This window comes from Fomitopsis serialis, assembly GCF_022376445.1.
Source record: "Fomitopsis serialis strain Sig1Antser10 chromosome Unknown B0H18scaffold_70, whole genome shotgun sequence".
NCBI lineage: Eukaryota > Fungi > Basidiomycota > Agaricomycetes > Polyporales > Fomitopsidaceae > Fomitopsis > Fomitopsis serialis.
Window position 1 is genome coordinate 90813 of NW_025955030.1, and position 16989 is coordinate 107801.

Below are 16989 nucleotides of genomic sequence, written 5' to 3' on the forward strand. Positions count from 1 at the left end.
CACCCGAGTACGCCCGCACCCTCAATCACGTCCGGTCCAGCCTGCTCAAGCCGCAAGTGGTCGGGGGCGGGAGCATGGACATGACTCCGCTCCTCAGCCCACAGTCATTCTCGTCGGGACACCATCCATCGTCTAGCAGACCTCGACACGGGCGCAGCAATTCCGTGTCCTCGTCCATCTTCTCCCTCCTCTCGCCTACACCGGCGCCGCAAACCCCGGTGTGGAAGCCGTCGCACCGTGCGCAGGCCCCGTCCATGTTCTCGCTGTTTTCCTCCGCACAACCAGCAGCTCCCAGCGGAGTAGGTCTGGGGCTTGGGCTCGGAACAGGCGGGGCCCCGGCGGCGACGAGGACGTAGACCCGGAGACGCCGCTCCCGACATTCGACGTGCAGCCGTCCCTGCTCGCGGTCGACCTCAGCCTCGCCCCAGGCGAGTCTCGAAGCTGTGCGTGAGTTCTCTGCGCTGGGGACGTCTTTGTTTCGTGCGGCTGATGCTGACACGCGTGGCGGCGCGCAGATACATATAGCCTAGTGCTGCCAGAGAACCTCCCGCCTACGTTCAGGGGCCGGACGCTCAAGCTCTCATACCAGTTCATTCTGGGCGTGTGTCGCGCGGCGTCGAGTGGCCCGACGAGTCGCTCCGGGGCGACGAGCGCGAATAGCAGCAGCAGGGTGATGAAGGTGCCGATACGGCTGTATTGCCATGTCGCTGGTGAGGGTACTGCATAGCCGTGTGGTTCGCCTCGTGATGCTGACGTGCTACTGTATGTAGTTGGGAGGCCGCCTCGGCCATACGATCTACTCTGGCCAGTGGCATACTGGAAGTCGAAGGGGGCGCAGAGCACGGCAAAAGTCGTCGAAGAGCCAAAGCATCCATCCAAGAAACCCGACTTGGTACCTGGAGGTAATGATATTGTCTATCTAAGAGATCCCCATTTGTACCGTATTGACGATGTCCTATACAGCCCCGTCTCGGAGAGAGTGCAGAGACGGCAGCTTTGAGGAGCTGCAAGACTATGCGCAGCATCTCCTCTCATCTCTCCAAGATTCAGATCCGCGAATCAAGCTCCCTTGGAGGCGATCGAGCTTGAGCGGGACCGCGAGCGCGAGGAGGCCGGCGTACTCTCAGGTTGCAGGCAGGCGGTGGAGATCATCACGCGGAACCCCAGGAAGGGTAAGCCGCCCGTCACCATTCTTGCGCAGCGGTCATTCGTGTATTGAGTCGCTCCTGATGACCTGCCCACAGCATCTTATGACGTGAACAAGGACGGGGTGAAGGTCGCCGTATTGACATTCACGAAGTCGGCGTACCGCTTAGGGGAGACAGTGCTGGGAGTTGTGGAGCTCAATGAACGCCCGAGCCGTGCTCGCGTGCTCAAGGTTAGTGCGGTGCCGTCGAGCCACATGTTCGGAACCCTGACGAGTTGTGTCGTTGCCAGCTCTCCGCGATGCTCGAAGCGCACGAGTCGCTGCCGAGCGTGCTGTGTCCCGCGACGGCGTCGCGACAGATGCGGCGCGTGCACGCCGAGCATCACTCGTCGTTCCTGCCGTCGACGCTGCGAACAACGTTTTCGCTGGACATCCCGCCGGACGCGAGCCCCGCGTTCCAGGTCGACGTGGGCGCGGACCAGGGCGGGGGCACGCGCGCCGGCGGTCTCGAGTGGAAAGTCCGGCTGTGCCTGCTGGTGGCGGTTGCGTCTCCGACGGCGCGTGAGGGCCCAGACGGCGTGCGGCTGCGCCAGTTGGTACGCGATGGACCGGGGGGACAATGGGGCTCGTCGTGGAAGGCTGCGTCTAGTATTGCGCCCATGGAACGGCCGGATCTTCGCGCGGAGGCGGCGACGGGGGCCGGGGCGCAGAGCCCAGTCACGCCCAGCACGGCCGCGTCGTGGATATCGTACTTCACCGCGCCGCTAATGGGGCCGGCGTCGACGTTCCACGACGGGGACGAGGATGGGGATGGGAGCGACGAGGGAGGCACGGTGATCGGAGAGAGCGACGAGGGGTGGCGGGAGGTGAAGGCGGAGATGGTCGAGTGCGAGGTACCGATCAGGGTGTGGCCGGGAAACACCGCGTTCAAGGCTACGGAGGTTGTGTTCGATGTTTGACTGTGGACTCTTTTTTTTTTGTTTTTGTTTGTCTTGTTCGTCTGCCCCTGGATGGAATTCTGTGTGGTGGTGTCGTGCGAGCAGACTTGGCGAGTTAACGTTGCGCCGTGGGGAGAGCCGACATGTCGGAGACTCTGGTGTATACTCTGATGCTAGCGGTGCAGCTGCCCATTTCTGATATCCCCCGTCGCCGACACGTCATGTTAGAAGCGCAAGAAGGGGGTCAGCAGTATGGGCGTGTGAGGCCCCCGCGAACGAGCGTGTCCGTGCGCGTCGATGTGGGGGATAGCTCGGCCGTGCGTCTCACGGGCGATATGGAGTGGGTGGGCGTTGATTGAACGGGTCGGGCGAGCATGCTCTGGTGCGGTCAGCTGGTGGGCGGGGCCACGGGGGGCAAGGAGCAGCGAGCCTGACCAGCCTTCGTGCTATTGAGAATGATGCGGCCGTGGGAGCCGGTGCTGCAGCGACTGCTGGTCGAGTGCAGCCACCTGGACGCGCGAGCCTTGTGACCACCCGATGGCCCGATCGGGCTAAGGGGCGCCTGCGGGGGCAGCGACTGGTGACCCCGCCTGGTCTGCTCGCCGCCGCCCCGACATGCGCTCCTGACATTCCTATATCCTTCGCCCCCATAGACCTTGTAGCCCGACTCGCAGCTCCCGACGATTCCTGTAGCCCATCACTCAGCCCGTAGACGCGTCCCGCCACCTCGACCTCGTCTAGACTCTGCCCGGCCGCATAGACCTACCGCGCCCCGTCTCAACGTAACGTTAGAGCAAACTTTTCACGATCCCATTCCCAGTGCGAACCAGCCCGCCTGTGAGTTGCCTGAAGCGTCGTCAACGACCATCGTTCAACCATGGCTGACTCGTCTCTTGTGGACAGACGCGTTACCCCTGTACGCCTCACGAACCGAAGGGACATTGACTTGCAGGCCACTGCATACCCCCTGCATCAACCTTCCCGTTTGCACACCCGGTGACCACACAGATTGGGCACCAGCTTCCACGCTTCGGCAAAGCAGCGATGGCGTCCACGCAGGGCAATCACCAGCAGTACAGCTCAGACGACGCAGATCGCAAGAACCGCTTCCTCTCTGACCATGGCACGGACTCCCCTAACAGCCTCCGCGAGCGCGCAGCTAGTCAGCCGCCAAGAAGTACTAGTCAAGGGTTCACGTCTTCCCCTGTGCAGCCGACGAGGAACCCCTCTGGGACCGCCTGGCCTCGTCTTTCCGGTCTCAATCCTAACAGCATCAACGGTGCCCTTCCCTCCTCAGTTCCCACGCGAAGCGTATCGTTTTCTTCCTCTCCTCCCAGCCTCGCTTTCTCCTCCGCTATGCGTGACTCTCGCTTTGCCTCAACCTTCGAGGACGACGAGTCTGAGGCCCTGTCCGACATCCAGGACTACGACCCCTACGACCCGTACATCGACGATCCTTACCGCCGCGCCTCCATGTCCAACACGCGCGGGCGCACCTACGCGGCGGACTTGACGCGAAGCAGGTCGCAGTCACTCGCAACCGCGCGCCCGGGCGCATTGGGCGGCAGCCTGTCCGCCCATGGTCCGTCCGGCCTCTGGAGCCATAACTCGCTCAGCGGTGCGAAAGACATTCCCGGATCGCGGTACGGCGACTTGAAACCTCCAGGGAGCAGTCGCTACGGCTCGTTGGGAGCACTGGGTAGGTCTTCCTCCAGCGGCTACGGCTCAATAACAGACCCGTCGAACATGAGCCCCTTCCGCCGAGACGTGGGCCAGATCCTGCTGGACGACGGCTCCGCCTTTCGAGAGCTGTATTCGATGCACCCCCGCGCGACGAGAACGGCGGTGGGGGAAGCGGGACGACCAGCCGACGTCATAGTGTGAGCGTGGTCCAGCCGCGAAGGCCGACTATTGTTGGATTCAATGCGCCAGGTGGAGATGGGCCGGAGGAGATGTCCCGCCCCGGGCCTTTCCACTCTGCTTCCTTCGCAGGCGGTGGGGGCCTGCTGCTCACGGACGATGATCTCGCGAGCGACCTAAATATGCTCAACCTCCGCGACGAACCTCGCACGTCCTCGTCGATGCAGCCCCCCAGTCAACCGTCGTCGCTCCCCATATATGCGCCTCTCTCCCGCAGCCCACCCTCTGCCGACCGCCTCTCGCCGTACCAGCCGCTGCACCTCAACATCCCCGGCAACTCGTATGTGTCTCGCCAGTCGATGGGCTCCCCGAGCGAGAGCGGGCTCTCAGGCGGCAGTCCTGGCCGCGGGCATCTCGACAGCATCGGTCGGGACAGTGGGTACGCGAGCCTCTCCGGCGAGACCTCCCGCCAGGCGACGCAACTAGCACGGTTCATCCCCGGGCAAGGCATCCAGAACATCCCCGAGCAGAGCATGCTGCAGACGCCGCTCTCGCCCGTCGGCGTGCGCGCGAGCCACTACGCGGCGGCCCCGCAGATGCAGCGGCGCGGGTCGGACGCGGCGCCGGGCAAGGCGATGGCGGAGCTCGGGCGGGGCGTGCCGCTGCACGCCGTGCCGACGTCGTGGCCGCTGTACATCGTCGAGTTCAAGGCGGGGCGCACGGACCTGTTCTACAGCACGGACGTCGCGCCCGACATCCGCGCGGGCGACCTCGTCATCGTCGAGGCGGACCGCGGGAAGGACCTCGGCAAGGTCATCAACGACACGATCACCCTCGCGGAGGTGGAGGCGTTCCAGAAGCAGCAGAAGCTGATGAACTACGCGGACGTGCATGGGACCCCCACGAGCCCCACCGCGAGTGCGCCGCCCGCGGGCAAGGAGATCAACCCGAAGAGGATATACTGCAAGGCGCAGCCGCAGGATACGCAGTGAGTGTGGACTGTTCGCATGCGGAGCGTGAGGTGCTGAGTTGTCCCGCAGAGTGCTCGCGACGAAGCTACAGGACGAGAATAAGGCGCTGGAGCTCTGCAGGAACAAAGTGCGACAGAGGAAGCTGCCGATGGAGGTGGTCGACGCTGAGTACCAGTGGTATGCTCGCTTGCTTGTCTGTTGCTGGAAGAGTTGTGCTGAGGGGCATGCAGGGATCGCCGGAAGCTGACGTTCTACTTTGTCGCCGAAAAGAGGATCGACTTCCGTGAACTAGTTCGGGAGCTATTCCGGTACGTGTACGGACTCTGTCCCCTGCAAATCCTGCTGACGCGCGCTCGCAGATTGTACAAAACGCGGATCTGGATGGCCTCGCTCGGCGGTCCTGGAGGTTACGAACAGTGAGCAAGACATCCGAACGACCGTCCCGTCCGTGACGACAATATGTACGACAATCATCCATGTTCCCCCATCAAACCTATAGGCCGGCATCTAGATATGCACATATATATTGTATTGGGTTATACCTTCGCTTGCTGTCCAGTGTACACCCCTTTACCCGCTCGCCCCGCTGCGTCTCCTGCTGTGTCGTCTCGTACGCTTGCGCCTACCACACCCATTCAGACATGCCTGGACTCACCGTTTCGGGTTTCTCTTGTACAACAGTATTTATTGTCTGGTTTCCGTACATGGCGGCGGACACTGCAGAGACGTGCGGGCGGACCTGACCTGGAGTCCTACGGGCTGCCTGCAACAGAGTAAACGATGTATTTCTAGTGTACAATAAATGTCCAAATATCCTCGTCATAGTCAGTGCAGTGTGGTGTTGGCGCGAGCAGAATGGTTTGGCCTATAAGAGAATGAGAAAACATGCAGAAGGAGGCAGGTTAACAAGCCGGAGAGGGCCACCCTTCGAAAGCCGCACTTGCACAAAGATCAGGTAGCGTCATGCGGGGTTCCACCTTGCATGTTGTAGGTAACGGACTTGAAGTTCTGTTGGGGACCGGCACCGTCTTGAAGTTCGTCAGAGTGTCGTGGGTGATACGCAATGCGCACATCCATTGCAGAAAGATGGGCAGCTGAGAGCATTTCAGGACGGACGTCGCGGTCGCATGGCGCAGGATCACCTGTAGGGCTTTGGTGCGGCTGTATGAGCAGGCGTGGGCATCGCCAGATTGGTATGATGCTCAGTGAGGGACTCGGTGAGTTGATTGACACAGCCTTCGTGCACGACGAGGAGGTCCAGCGACGGCAGCTCCCCAGCAAACGACGCAGCTGCAGCGGGCCGCAAATAACCCGGTCCGTCCACCCCCCGCCTATCCATAATTCTCGTATCTGACGGTCGGAACTAGGTCGGGGAGGCTCAGCAGCGAGATGCCCTGAGGGTGCCGGGCGACATCTGGAGCCGAATGCCCGTGTGCGATCCGACCGCCATCAGAATCACGTCCCCCTCGGTGGTATAATTGATGCTCAGTTTCGACACGTCGCCGATCATGGGCAGATCGAGGAGCTTGACCGACAAGATACTCGGCCAGGACTTGTATCGAGTGATCCTGACGGCGGCTTGGGGGTTGAGCGCCACGCGCGCCAGGATCCAGTTGACGCAGGAGGCTGAGAGCCCCTCGAAGACCACCCTGCGTGCGTGATCGAGAGGTGCCCGGACGCTCGGGGGCGACGAGTTGTCGAGTTCCCCGTCCCATCTGCTCTCCTCGTACGGGTCCTCCAGACAGATGTCCACGAGAAGCGGACTGCTGCGCAGGAGGTGAACGAGGCCGTCAAGGACGGTGAGACTGAAGCAGTCGTTGATATGGAGGGAAGTCAGGAGAGGAAACTGGTTGGCGGGCATGCAGTATATCTCGTCGAGGGACAGGACGCGGAGTGTGAGGACCTCCAGGTTCGGGACAGGGAAGGTGGCGTGGAGCTTCAAATCCTCGACCGCGATGTTGTTCCAGTGCAGCTCCCGGAAGCGGGTGGAGTTGGAGGATATGAGAGTCGTCATGAAATGACTAGGCGAGTTCTCCAACGATACGTGCAGAGGAGCAGAAGCCGAGCGCTGGGAGAACATATGCCGCGTTCGTGTGCATGAATCGGAGATGCGATGCCAGAGCGTAGGCGTGTTGAGAGCGACCTCCCGCCAATGGCGGCAGACATGTGCCAACGTGATAACGCTTCTCGGCCGCAAGACCCACAGTCGAACAGATGGCAGGGGCCCGTGCGTTCGTATTCTATAATCGGGGCGTATTGGAAACCGTGGAGAGGATTTCCTCGGCAACACGTTGACGGGGCATCGTGAATTCCGGGCACGGCGGACGAGCGCACTTGACGATGCCAGGAAACGTTCCAGGTCTCCCAACTACATCGGGCATTCTAAGCGGGAACAGAGGCACTGCGCTGATATAACCTTACCGTCACATTGCTGCAGCATCTTCTAGAGTCATTCCTCAAGCTCGACGTCAGGTGCGTACCTCATAGTCCAAACGTCTTGCTCCAATCGGACCAACAGTATATTACCAACTGCTGTATCGTTACTTCGACTTCGGGACATCCTGGGAACCCAATTCGTGCTTCAGTGGCCATTTGCTGCGGCGATGATGTCAATCGACTACAACAGCGCCCCCTGGAGGGTAAGAGAACGTACCAACATATTGTTCCAACTCTTGAAAAGGCGCTGCTAAGGAGGCGATTCGCGAAGGCCAGAGGACTTCGCGGCAAGGATGGGATCAAGATTCCATCCAGGCGTCGTGATATAAGGCCTAGCGACCTACATGCTGTGAGCTCGGGCGCGGCCTTATTTGCGAAGACACAATCCGAGATTGCAAACCCTGTCTATCCACGCAGGCCCTCCTATGACCTTACCGCTGCCCTCCAAAATCACTGCCTGTTGGTCACTCCGTGAGAGGCGTCACATAGCAGGGGCAGGGATTGGAGACATCGTGGCTGATCCGCACGTCAAGATTAACACGAGTGTGGAGCACTGTTCTCAATCTTGACAGGCCGGCGACGCGCGGTCGTGCAAATCATGTCCCCGTTTGTCGGAGGCTCCAGTGGACCCGAGTGCAGTATGGTGCATCTGTCGGATGCGTCTTTGAGTAAGCCCGTTTGGCATGGATATCGCCGATGAGGCCAAGAGCATATCTGTGTTACGGCGGGTCAAGACCTGCGTCCAAGAATCTGCACGTACACTAAAGTGAATACATCAGCTGACAGGAGGCGATTGCATGCACGCACAGCTTGTGACGGGGAACACTTCGTCCACTGAGATCAATCTCATATTCACAGCGGCACAAAACCTGGATGCAGATACAATCAGAAATTACCCTGACAGAGAAAAGATATTTACGTGCAGTAAAGTCAATAGCGCTGCGCAGTGAGAACGTTCGAACAGAGAGCGGTACAGCATGGACCAGGAACTCCCGAAAGGCCTGCCAAATTCGCGTTCTCATGTCAATGTCAAGATGTCAGAGAGGCAATATACACCGGCGTGCGGCGGCGCTTAGTAGCACAACGACATACGGCTACATTCGACGAAAGACGTTCTCCAATGTGCAATGTCATGACAAGACTCGAGTGTTCTGTGGGGCAAGTTATGTATCTGTAGCCTGAGTACCGACTCACGGATGTCTCCGGCGAGTAGCTGGACTCCGCATTCCTGGAGGATCAATTGACGAATCACTTGGGACCAAGACATTCCGACGGCCACCGCTATGACTGGAAAGATCTTCGGAATCTCCCATGCACCATAATTGTCTCTGATTTGAATAGGCAAACTGAGCGCACCGGAACGCACATTACGAGTGCTGAGCTCCTAGGGCACTGAGCAGTTCATCGAGCTGGTCTCGGAGTCTCAGACCACGCTAGATACAGTTTTGTTCATACTAAGCTTAGGGCATTGTCTGTGAAGGTGCTCACCATGCACACTGCACTAGCACTAGCATTTGCACTGTTGCACAGGCACATGATCTACCTGAACGACCTGAACATTGTGACAGCCGCACGGTTGCCGGCGAAAGAGGCGCTCTTGACGCGGTCACCTGATCTATGGATGTGGCGCACTGCGCAGGCGCGTCCGTTTCCCCGTCAGCGCGCCGTACATATTGCCACCTGTTTGTAATGAAAACTGGTTGCCTCACGGTACCGATGTGAATTGCCACACAACGCTTACCCAGGCTATCAACGGCCAACATGGCACAAACACTAGTACACGACTCGGGGCCTAGAAACGCAGCTTTGGATTCCCAACGCTTCCAAACCCACTGAGTCTAAGTATGCGCACTAATCCGGGTTTCCACCCGCGTCACCGCTACTACTCCTACTACTAATATCTACTAAAGTACGACTACTCGGACAGCGGAACAAGGTATACAGCTGGCAATATTACGCGCGAAGGCAAATGAGGGTGAGAACGCTCCGCCAGGAGGAGTCGATATGGAGTCACTACTGTACACATAACAGACCGAATAACTGAAGAGAACGTGCGGATAACAGTAAGACCGCGAGAAAACGACGGTTGCGAGGTACAGTGGATGAGTGTTTGCAAAGAGAAAGAATGACAGGGAGCCCAACGGCTCCGATTTAAAGTTGCGGTAATAAGGATAACTTTGTTCGAACGACGAATTCCCTCGCGAGAAGAGATTTCGGGGAGCTGATTGCGAGGCGGTTGCAATAACGACAGAGCAGGCTCAGACGCTTTTCCGCGTCGACTCGACGCTCGATCTTGCGCTGAAGAACATGCCGGACTCGGTGCTGGACTCCGAAGTCCCCGTAGTGTGTCGGTCCCATTCGCCTTCAGCCTGCCCGATAGTGAGTGTCAGGTCAATATCTTCGAGGGGCTTCTTCCTGTGATCAACGACAGGCACGTCGACGCTCAGGAACGACCGCGTGGAGATGCTGGGCGGGGAGTAAGGGCGTCGTCGTCTGCGTCGAAGGCTCGGTGCTATACAGCAAAAAACACGCGCATTAGAATGTATCAAAACGCCGCGAACACGGAACGAACACACCTCTTCAGTAAGCAACGCCGACGCCGGGATCTGGATTCGCTCCATCTCCTCCCCCGACAGGACGAACGACTCTTCAAACGCCTCCGCATACTGCACATCGTCTTTCACGACAATTCCTGAGTACACACCGGAGTCCTCCACCGACTCGTCGCCCAGGGACGTCTCCACCGTCACCGGCCTTCGCGCCAAGCTGCCCATTCGGCGATCCGTCGCTCAACCCGCACACGAGCGGAAATGGCGACGAAGGGCGCTGAACTCTGGGAGACGGCTCGGACGCGGACGTACGCACCGACGCCTGGCGCTTGGTAGTCGCAACCGGGATGGACTCCGCGTAGCGGGCATACCGCGCGTGTGCAGACGGTGGGAGAGACGCACTCGTCGACGAGCGGAACACCGCGGCCTTTGGAGACGCGCCTACGTCCAGGGTGGCTCGTTTGCTGGGACTTCGCGGGGCGACATCGCGAGCAAGAGTGGCTCAGCGCTAGCGTCGGGCATCGGCGAACCGAATACGAACGTCGCGTCCACGTCCACATCTTTCAACCCCTGATGTTCCGCGGATTCGGTGAACGAAGAGCGTGACGATACGGACTCGGTCGACATGGAGAACCTCGATACAAGGTTAGCCCGGGTTCTTGCTGCTGGTCCGGCAAGGAGGGGAGACTGCGGGACGTCCGTTCCCCTGACAGGGTAGATCGAGCACGAAGATGGGAACTCGTATACGGGTGACCTCGGAGACGGCGACTCCATCAGAAACTCTGGGAGTCGTCTCCGTCCAATGGAGCCGCGTCCGCGAGCCCTCGAGTACACTTGAAGGACGTCTGCCTCCTCCGTCACGTCTTCCGGGCTTGCGTCCTTGAAGTCCCAGCCTTGCTGCGCGCTCCTCGCGTTCCTCGCGCTCCTATCGTCTTGCCGCGAGCCTCTGCGCGAGCCATACCTGGCAGCCGGTGAGATGGCCTTGGAGTCACGTCCGTGCTGAACCTCGCGATCGCTACATCGCCTTTGGCGAAAGGGTCCGGCTCCGGGGTCAGCACACGTCCGATCTTGGACGTATCCTCTTCGTACATGGCACCGTGTCCGTGCTCAGACGGCGTGTAGATACGCCCTACGGTCGATGAGGCGGGAAACGCAAAGCCTCCAGTAGGTGTTACAGGCGACCACGTGCGGCCGAGTCAGTCGACGACGGCGAAGAGTCGGCGGTGGCCGTCGTGATGGCGAGACTCAACTTGGAGCGGGCTCGCAACTTCGCCTTGGTCTGGAACATCGATGCGATGCGCTCGCTGAGACTCGATGTTGATCTCGTAGATGCCTGAGGATCCAAAGTCATCGTTAGAATCACGCCACGTCGGAGGTACAAAGAAATTGAAGACCATCTACATGCAGGTCAGACGCATACAGCCGGTGCTGATGCTCTGGTACCCGTCTATATGCGCCTGCACTGCCCATAGCATCCCGGGGCGACAAGAGGCAATGATCCTTGTTGTACAGTAAGAAAGCACGCAAAGGTTGTGTCAACGACAAGAAATTGCCATCTAGCCCATCTGACGGTTCAAGACACGATACCAGATGCCAAGACAGCGTGGCCGTCAGATGGCTTGACACCACCGGTCATCACGATCATAGTAAAGATGCAAACAGCATCCAACCCCAGTGTCGGTGAACACGAAGTGTCACTGTCCGGCATGCAATCGGAAACATGAGAGGTCCAAATACTCACCGTGGTACTCGTCGTGCATGTGCTCGTCGCACTGCCCCTCCTTTCGAATACGTATGCGGGGACATCCAACTCCCCGTCCTCATCCGCTCCGGAGTCTGGCCTACGGCCAGTCAGCGAACTTGGCAGCGGCGGGACGGGTGGCGGATCCCTCGGAGATGTGAAATACTCCTCCGTGTCCATCATCGTCCAGTCCAGAGCGACCTGCGGCTGGGCTCCTGCGGGGCCGTTCGCTCCCGTTGTACATCCGCCCTTGGACTTCTTCCCGCGGAAGATGCTCGTGGATGCGCTCTTCGCTTTGCGCAAAGGCGGGAGGCGCGTGTGTATGCGCGACTGCGCCTGAGCATTGGCCGGCGGGGCGGGCGTCGAGGGGCGGCTATATGCGGGTGGCAGCGGGCTCCGCTCAGAATATCCTGTCGCCTCGAAGAATGAGGGCAAGTCCTGGGTATCGGGTAGCGCGGGGGCGCTTGCCTGGGACGGACTTGCGGAAGAAGCGCCAGGTTCGCGCTTTGGTAATTTCAGAAATGAAATTGGGCCGGTGAGGCTCTTGGTGCGCGACCGGGAGCGGGAGAGAGCGAGATCTGGGAAAGGCGAACGCGTGCGTGGGGTGGGAATGGGAGTGGGCGGACGGGACAGGAACGCGTATGATGAAGCGGTCAGATTGGACTGCAGAGTGCGCTGAGAGCATATGCTGGGACGCGCAGAATGGTTGGCTCCCTCCGACGGCAGGGTGAGGTGGGTATTAGCCGGACGGAGGACAGCCGACGCGCGAGTGCGGACATGGCGCAGCACGCTGAGCGCGGAACGCGACTTGGGCGACTGCTCTGACGGCATTGGAGCCTTTGCGCTGGAACGCCTCGCCTTCCGCGGGGAACCCGCGAGGTGGCCGTCGTCCGTGTCAGCGTCGAAGCAGCTGGAGACAGGGGAGGGAGGCACGCCCGACGCGCCTTGCGAGAGGGGGAGAGACGAACCAGGCTGGAGGGCCAGGTCGGAGCGCGAGGAGGAGGGGGCGGGGACACAAGGTTAAAGGCAGTCGAAACGAGGTCAGAGAACTCCTGAATCGAGAAGTGTGACGGGCGTTCGCGCGAAGAGGGGTTTCTGGAAAGGGAGATCGAAGCCATGGTTTCAGGAAAGACTGGTGCTCTGATAACGACGGTGGGGGTGCGGACTAGTGGGATGGTGGTGGTGTAGAAGAAAGAGAGGTAGCTGGCGGCCGTCGTGCGACAGCGGCTTGATAAGTGGCGAGGGGAGGGAGGGGAGTGCCGAGCAGCGCAAGGAGCAGCGGGGGTTGGAAATGGGATGACGCCCGCCATTTCTTATGATGAAGGGAGAGCGCCGACGGATGACAGAGGCGTCCCGCCGGCATGGCCCACCGACGTCGCGCGCGGACACGGCCCATATCTGTCCACATTGCCCCTCTGCCACAGCTCGTCCCACGTCAACCCGATCTACAGCGCCTGCCATTCTCGGCGGTGGCGCACCCGTTTGCGGAAGGCGTGCTGCGACGCGAGTGGCTGCGTCACTCCCCACTCTGTGTCCCGCTGTCAATTTAGGCCCACTTCGGAGGAGAGTGCGCCGAATCCAGCCCCCGAAGCCGCCGAGTGGCGTCTTCTGCGCCGGGCTGCGAGATGTCCGGACGCCGTCCAGCGGATTCCGGCGATCGATCCTCCACCCTTGCGCGGTGCGCCATGCAGCAGAAGCGTCGCCCGCATTCCAGGCGCACCCTCCGTACAGAAGCACTCGCCCGCCTTGCTTCGCCGTCACCATACGCCTCGCAAAGCGGTCAGCAGTCAATCAATCGTCAGGCTGATACACACACACCATGAGACGACATTCTCACCGGTCGTTGGTACCATGTTTCCCTCGGCCTGGCCACCCGTCGCATGGTTTGTTTCAGCGCGCCGCGCAAGCGTTGTTACTCAGTCGTCGTCGTAATGTCGGACTAACATTGTCAAGTTCGTCAGTCGAGAGCACCGGCGGCAACGTCGATCGTTGACAGTTACATCGCCACGCGGATAATGGGGTCAAGCACAGAACAACCCCTGCATTTTGCCAGAAAAAGCGAATCAATGAACCCGCCCGTGGATCATGCATTACACCCAATATATGCGTCTTCCAGGCTGGCTTACTTACCTTGTGGTCAGTACTGTGGGTACACGTTGGACTTCGTCTGCACGAAGACCTCTTCCCTCACTTCTGATCCAGTTGCCATTACTCGCGGATCGTGAGCGGCGAGACGTCACGCGTCATGAGTCGATCTGCCAAATACTCTTCGAAAGACTGTTAACGGCTGCCAAAGCATAGCAGAGAGGAATACGTACATTGTCAGCGCTCGCTGCACACGGTTGCAACAAGCAGCGCACCACGGCCTCGGAGTGTTTGAGGACGTTGGCGCCGCAGCTACGCACAGGCAACTGAGCAGATAAGTTCCGGACGTTTGACCGCTGAACAGCCGTACATAAGTAACCGAGTCCGGCGCACAGCCAACGGAATTATGTGTCTCATCTCTCTCGTAACACCGCATTATGGATGGAAGAGCGTTGAAGCAAGTTGGGGCGACTTCGGTACGCGCAGACGTTTTCAGCGTTAGGTGTATCTTCGCTACGTTCTATGCTTACAGACAACGGATCACAGAAGCGAGTGAGAGTACCGTATAAGCGGAGGCTTCAGTGTTCGGACCGCTTTCGCGACACGGCAAATCACTTGCACAGACGACGGATCGGTAGAATGAATATCCGGATGCGAAGACTACTATACACAAGCTATACAAGATCCAGTGTACACCTGTGATGACATCAGCCACCTGCTAGCGAAGATGGAAGGGTCATACCTAGAGCGTGAGACAGGATGCGGGAGAACAGGATCATCATGAACCCATGCGAACTGGAATCAACAGCGCAAGTTAGCAAACGTATTCGAGACTCGGTCACGTGCACCACTTGAGAATGCCCGCCACCGCCTCCTCCAGCCGCAGAATGCTCATGTCGGAGGCACACCCAGCCACTCACCCTTTGCCTTCAGCGCATACATGAACGACGCGAGCGCATCCACCTCCTTCACCGTATGCTCCCTAAAATGCCTCTGCGCGACCTGCGCAAGGACACCGTGCACCTCATGCACGTCCGCCAGGACGGGCACGACAGGCTCCACGCCGCTGTCCTCGACCACCGCGCACTCCGCCTGCGCGCGGGCACCTCGCGCCGCGGACGGTTCGCAGGCGTGATGGGGAGCGACGGCGCGGGCGACGCGGTCGACGCGTGCCGCCGGGGCTGACTCCGCGGGCGAAGAAGCGCCGAGGGTGGCGAGGGGTCGTCCGGGCCCAGCGGCGAGGGCTCGACGTCGGGGACGAGGTCGTACTGCATGAGGTACTCGAATACCGCCGCCGACGGGAGCGCGAGAAGTCGATCTGCGCGAAGGGCGGTAAGCGGGCGGTCAGCGGAGACGTGGGGTGCGCACGCACCAGGTTGATTTTCCCCTCCCCGTTCGCCTGGTCCTTCTTCCCGCCGGTCAGCCCCGAGCTCCCGCTGGCACTGTGTCCCGCAGCACTCGACGCTGCGCCTGCGGTGGCGGAGGCGTCGACGCGCTTCCGCTTCGCCCGCGGCTCGCCGTCCGCCCGCTCTCCCGCCACCCGCTTCACCCCCACCGCGGACGCGGACGGTGGCGCATGATACGCTGCGTCGTCTGCGTGGAGTTCTTGCGTGACGCTTGTGGCCGAGAGCGGATGCTACGCTGACATGTTGGGGCAGCCCCAGAGGCGGGGGTCCCTGCGCCGCCGTGGGCTGCAGATGTGGGCGGTGCCATGCTTGGTTGTCTAGTGAGGCAGGCCTGTTTTTGTGAAGGCTTCGTTGTACGGGTGGGCGTGCGGTCTCGAAGTTCCCCAGATGGATATACTTGAGTGAGCGCGAGAGCATGCGGTGGGAGACGAGGCACGGGGAACTTCAAGTTGCAGCGCCGGATGTAGTCAGATCTAGATCGGGGAGCGCGTTGTGGCGCGTCTGGGCGCCAATAACTCCGATTGTCTTATTGAACGAACGGCCAGTGGTAGCCTCGTGAGGCTGCGAACGCCTGTACTCGTCTTTGGCGTAGGTTTATTACATATGTCCTCCTGTGCGACTACTCGCCGTTCCGCTCGGACGATCCGGCGGAGCTGATCCGCAGCGACTGCTGCGCGGGCTGAGTTCCACGAACGGTATTGGAGCAATATCTCAGAAGAAGGCGAGTGCTATGATGACTTCTATGGACATTCTCTCCAGAGGCATGCTGACGCGCCCTCTTTGTTGCAGCAAAGGATTTCAGTCGAGTGCTTCTCGACCCTGACCCAACTAAGCGGCCGACAGCGGAGCAGGCACGCAAGCACAAGGTAGAACCTCCATTGTCGATTATTCCCTTCATTACTCACTACACTGCCGTAGTGGCTCACATGACTCTTCGCTTCGTTCGAACACGATCTCTCTGGCCTGCGCGAGTCGTTCAACGTTCAATACTCAACCCCCGCGCGCGAGGGAAGGCCGCGATGAACAGGGCGGTTGCATTGCAGCGCCTCGGCACGCGCGCGAGCTCTGGCTCAGGCGGGTGGCGCATGACGAGCCGGGGCAGCACGCTGCTCGACAGCGACGGTGAGGACGATGTAGAAGTTCCCAGGCGACACGTCCTGCACAGTGCACTGGCCTGAGGCCTGAGCGCTGAGCCTCGAATATACGGCTCCTTTAAACGTGACAACGTCCGCCGCGCTGTTGCCCACCGGCAGTCGCTCTCCTCATAACGCATTCTCAGGCTCGGGCTTTGTCGACCTCTTGATGTACAGACGGTGCATCTCAACAACTGTCAAGCGGTCATGGTGTGCCACTGGCATGCGAGATAATTAGATGCATACCACGCATTTGCTGGAGAACTGAGTGCTGATCCCCATACGGCTCCGTCCCCAGATTGCAACCTCGTATGGTTCGGTCCAGAGAATCCCCGCTCCGAGAATGCCGGTCCGGAGATCACGTCTCCTTATGGAGGTCAAGCTGTTTTCTGATGAACAACAGCCAAAGTATCCTCCGAGTTTTCACAGTGTTGAGTCAAACCGGATGGCCGAATCGACACTACTTAAGGGTGAGGTGGAGATGCGGCTGGGAAACCTATGTCAAACCACATTCCGGCCCACTTATTTGTCTCCCCTCTGGAACTCCCGGATACTCTGACTCTCAGATATGCGTATGAGAACACTGGCTCGTCCTGCCAGTATAGTTCTCCATGCTCTCCTTGCCGTGCGCATGCTGTAACCTTGGGCATTTGGGCACTCAGGGCTGAACACTAATTGTCCTGACTCCTGTACGAGCCCAAACGATGCCAACGGACACATCGC

General features: G+C 59.9%; 6 protein-coding genes across 6 annotated transcripts; 3 read left to right on the plus strand and 3 right to left on the minus strand.

Annotated features, from left to right (window-relative positions):
* The first annotated feature begins 196 nt into the window (after positions 1–196).
* Positions 197–2510, plus strand: B0H18DRAFT_1024759 (Rgp1-domain-containing protein). Its single transcript, XM_048029717.1, has 7 exons — positions 197–299; positions 350–443; positions 516–710; positions 771–902; positions 964–1127; positions 1265–1378; positions 1438–2510. The coding sequence occupies exons 1-7, from the start codon at positions 255–257 to the stop codon at positions 2104–2106; spliced, it is 1413 nt and encodes a 470-aa protein (XP_047890090.1). The 5' UTR covers positions 197–254; the 3' UTR covers positions 2107–2510.
* A 619-nt stretch (positions 2511–3129) lies between these two features.
* B0H18DRAFT_1086421 (PSP1 C-terminal conserved region-domain-containing protein) lies at positions 3130–5336 on the plus strand (the record flags this gene model as incomplete). Its single annotated transcript, XM_048032040.1, has 5 exons — positions 3130–3896; positions 3941–4933; positions 4986–5093; positions 5147–5224; positions 5276–5336. 5 exons carry the CDS (start codon positions 3130–3132, stop codon positions 5334–5336), a joined length of 2007 nt encoding a protein of 668 aa, XP_047890091.1.
* A 565-nt stretch (positions 5337–5901) lies between these two features.
* B0H18DRAFT_608722 (uncharacterized protein) lies at positions 5902–7432 on the minus strand. The gene is made up of 3 exons (XM_048038772.1): positions 7397–7432; positions 7338–7347; positions 5902–7284 (listed from the first exon to the last, which is right to left on the minus strand). The coding sequence occupies exons 1-3, from the start codon at positions 7399–7401 to the stop codon at positions 6295–6297; spliced, it is 1005 nt and encodes a 334-aa protein (XP_047890092.1). The 5' UTR covers positions 7402–7432; the 3' UTR covers positions 5902–6294.
* A 1761-nt stretch (positions 7433–9193) lies between these two features.
* Positions 9194–13003, minus strand: B0H18DRAFT_1024774 (uncharacterized protein). Its single transcript, XM_048029718.1, has 10 exons — positions 12659–13003; positions 12611–12614; positions 11541–12586; positions 11489–11519; positions 10907–11060; positions 10432–10847; positions 10070–10402; positions 9929–10044; positions 9807–9864; positions 9194–9750 (listed from the first exon to the last, which is right to left on the minus strand). Exons 1-10 carry the CDS (start codon positions 12950–12952, stop codon positions 9611–9613), a joined length of 2592 nt encoding a protein of 863 aa, XP_047890093.1. The 5' UTR covers positions 12953–13003; the 3' UTR covers positions 9194–9610.
* Positions 13004–14227: 1224 nt separating this feature from the next.
* B0H18DRAFT_1024778 (uncharacterized protein) lies at positions 14228–15636 on the minus strand. The gene is made up of 6 exons (XM_048029719.1): positions 15368–15636; positions 15096–15332; positions 14874–15045; positions 14648–14793; positions 14470–14522; positions 14228–14423 (listed from the first exon to the last, which is right to left on the minus strand). Exons 1-5 carry the CDS (start codon positions 15438–15440, stop codon positions 14506–14508), a joined length of 645 nt encoding a protein of 214 aa, XP_047890094.1. The 5' UTR covers positions 15441–15636; the 3' UTR covers positions 14228–14423; positions 14470–14505.
* A 70-nt stretch (positions 15637–15706) lies between these two features.
* Positions 15707–16351, plus strand: B0H18DRAFT_1024780 (uncharacterized protein). Its single transcript, XM_048029720.1, has 3 exons — positions 15707–15854; positions 15923–15999; positions 16052–16351. The coding sequence occupies exon 3, from the start codon at positions 16060–16062 to the stop codon at positions 16309–16311; it is 252 nt and encodes an 83-aa protein (XP_047890095.1). The 5' UTR covers positions 15707–15854; positions 15923–15999; positions 16052–16059; the 3' UTR covers positions 16312–16351.
* The last annotated feature ends 638 nt before the right edge of the window (positions 16352–16989 follow it).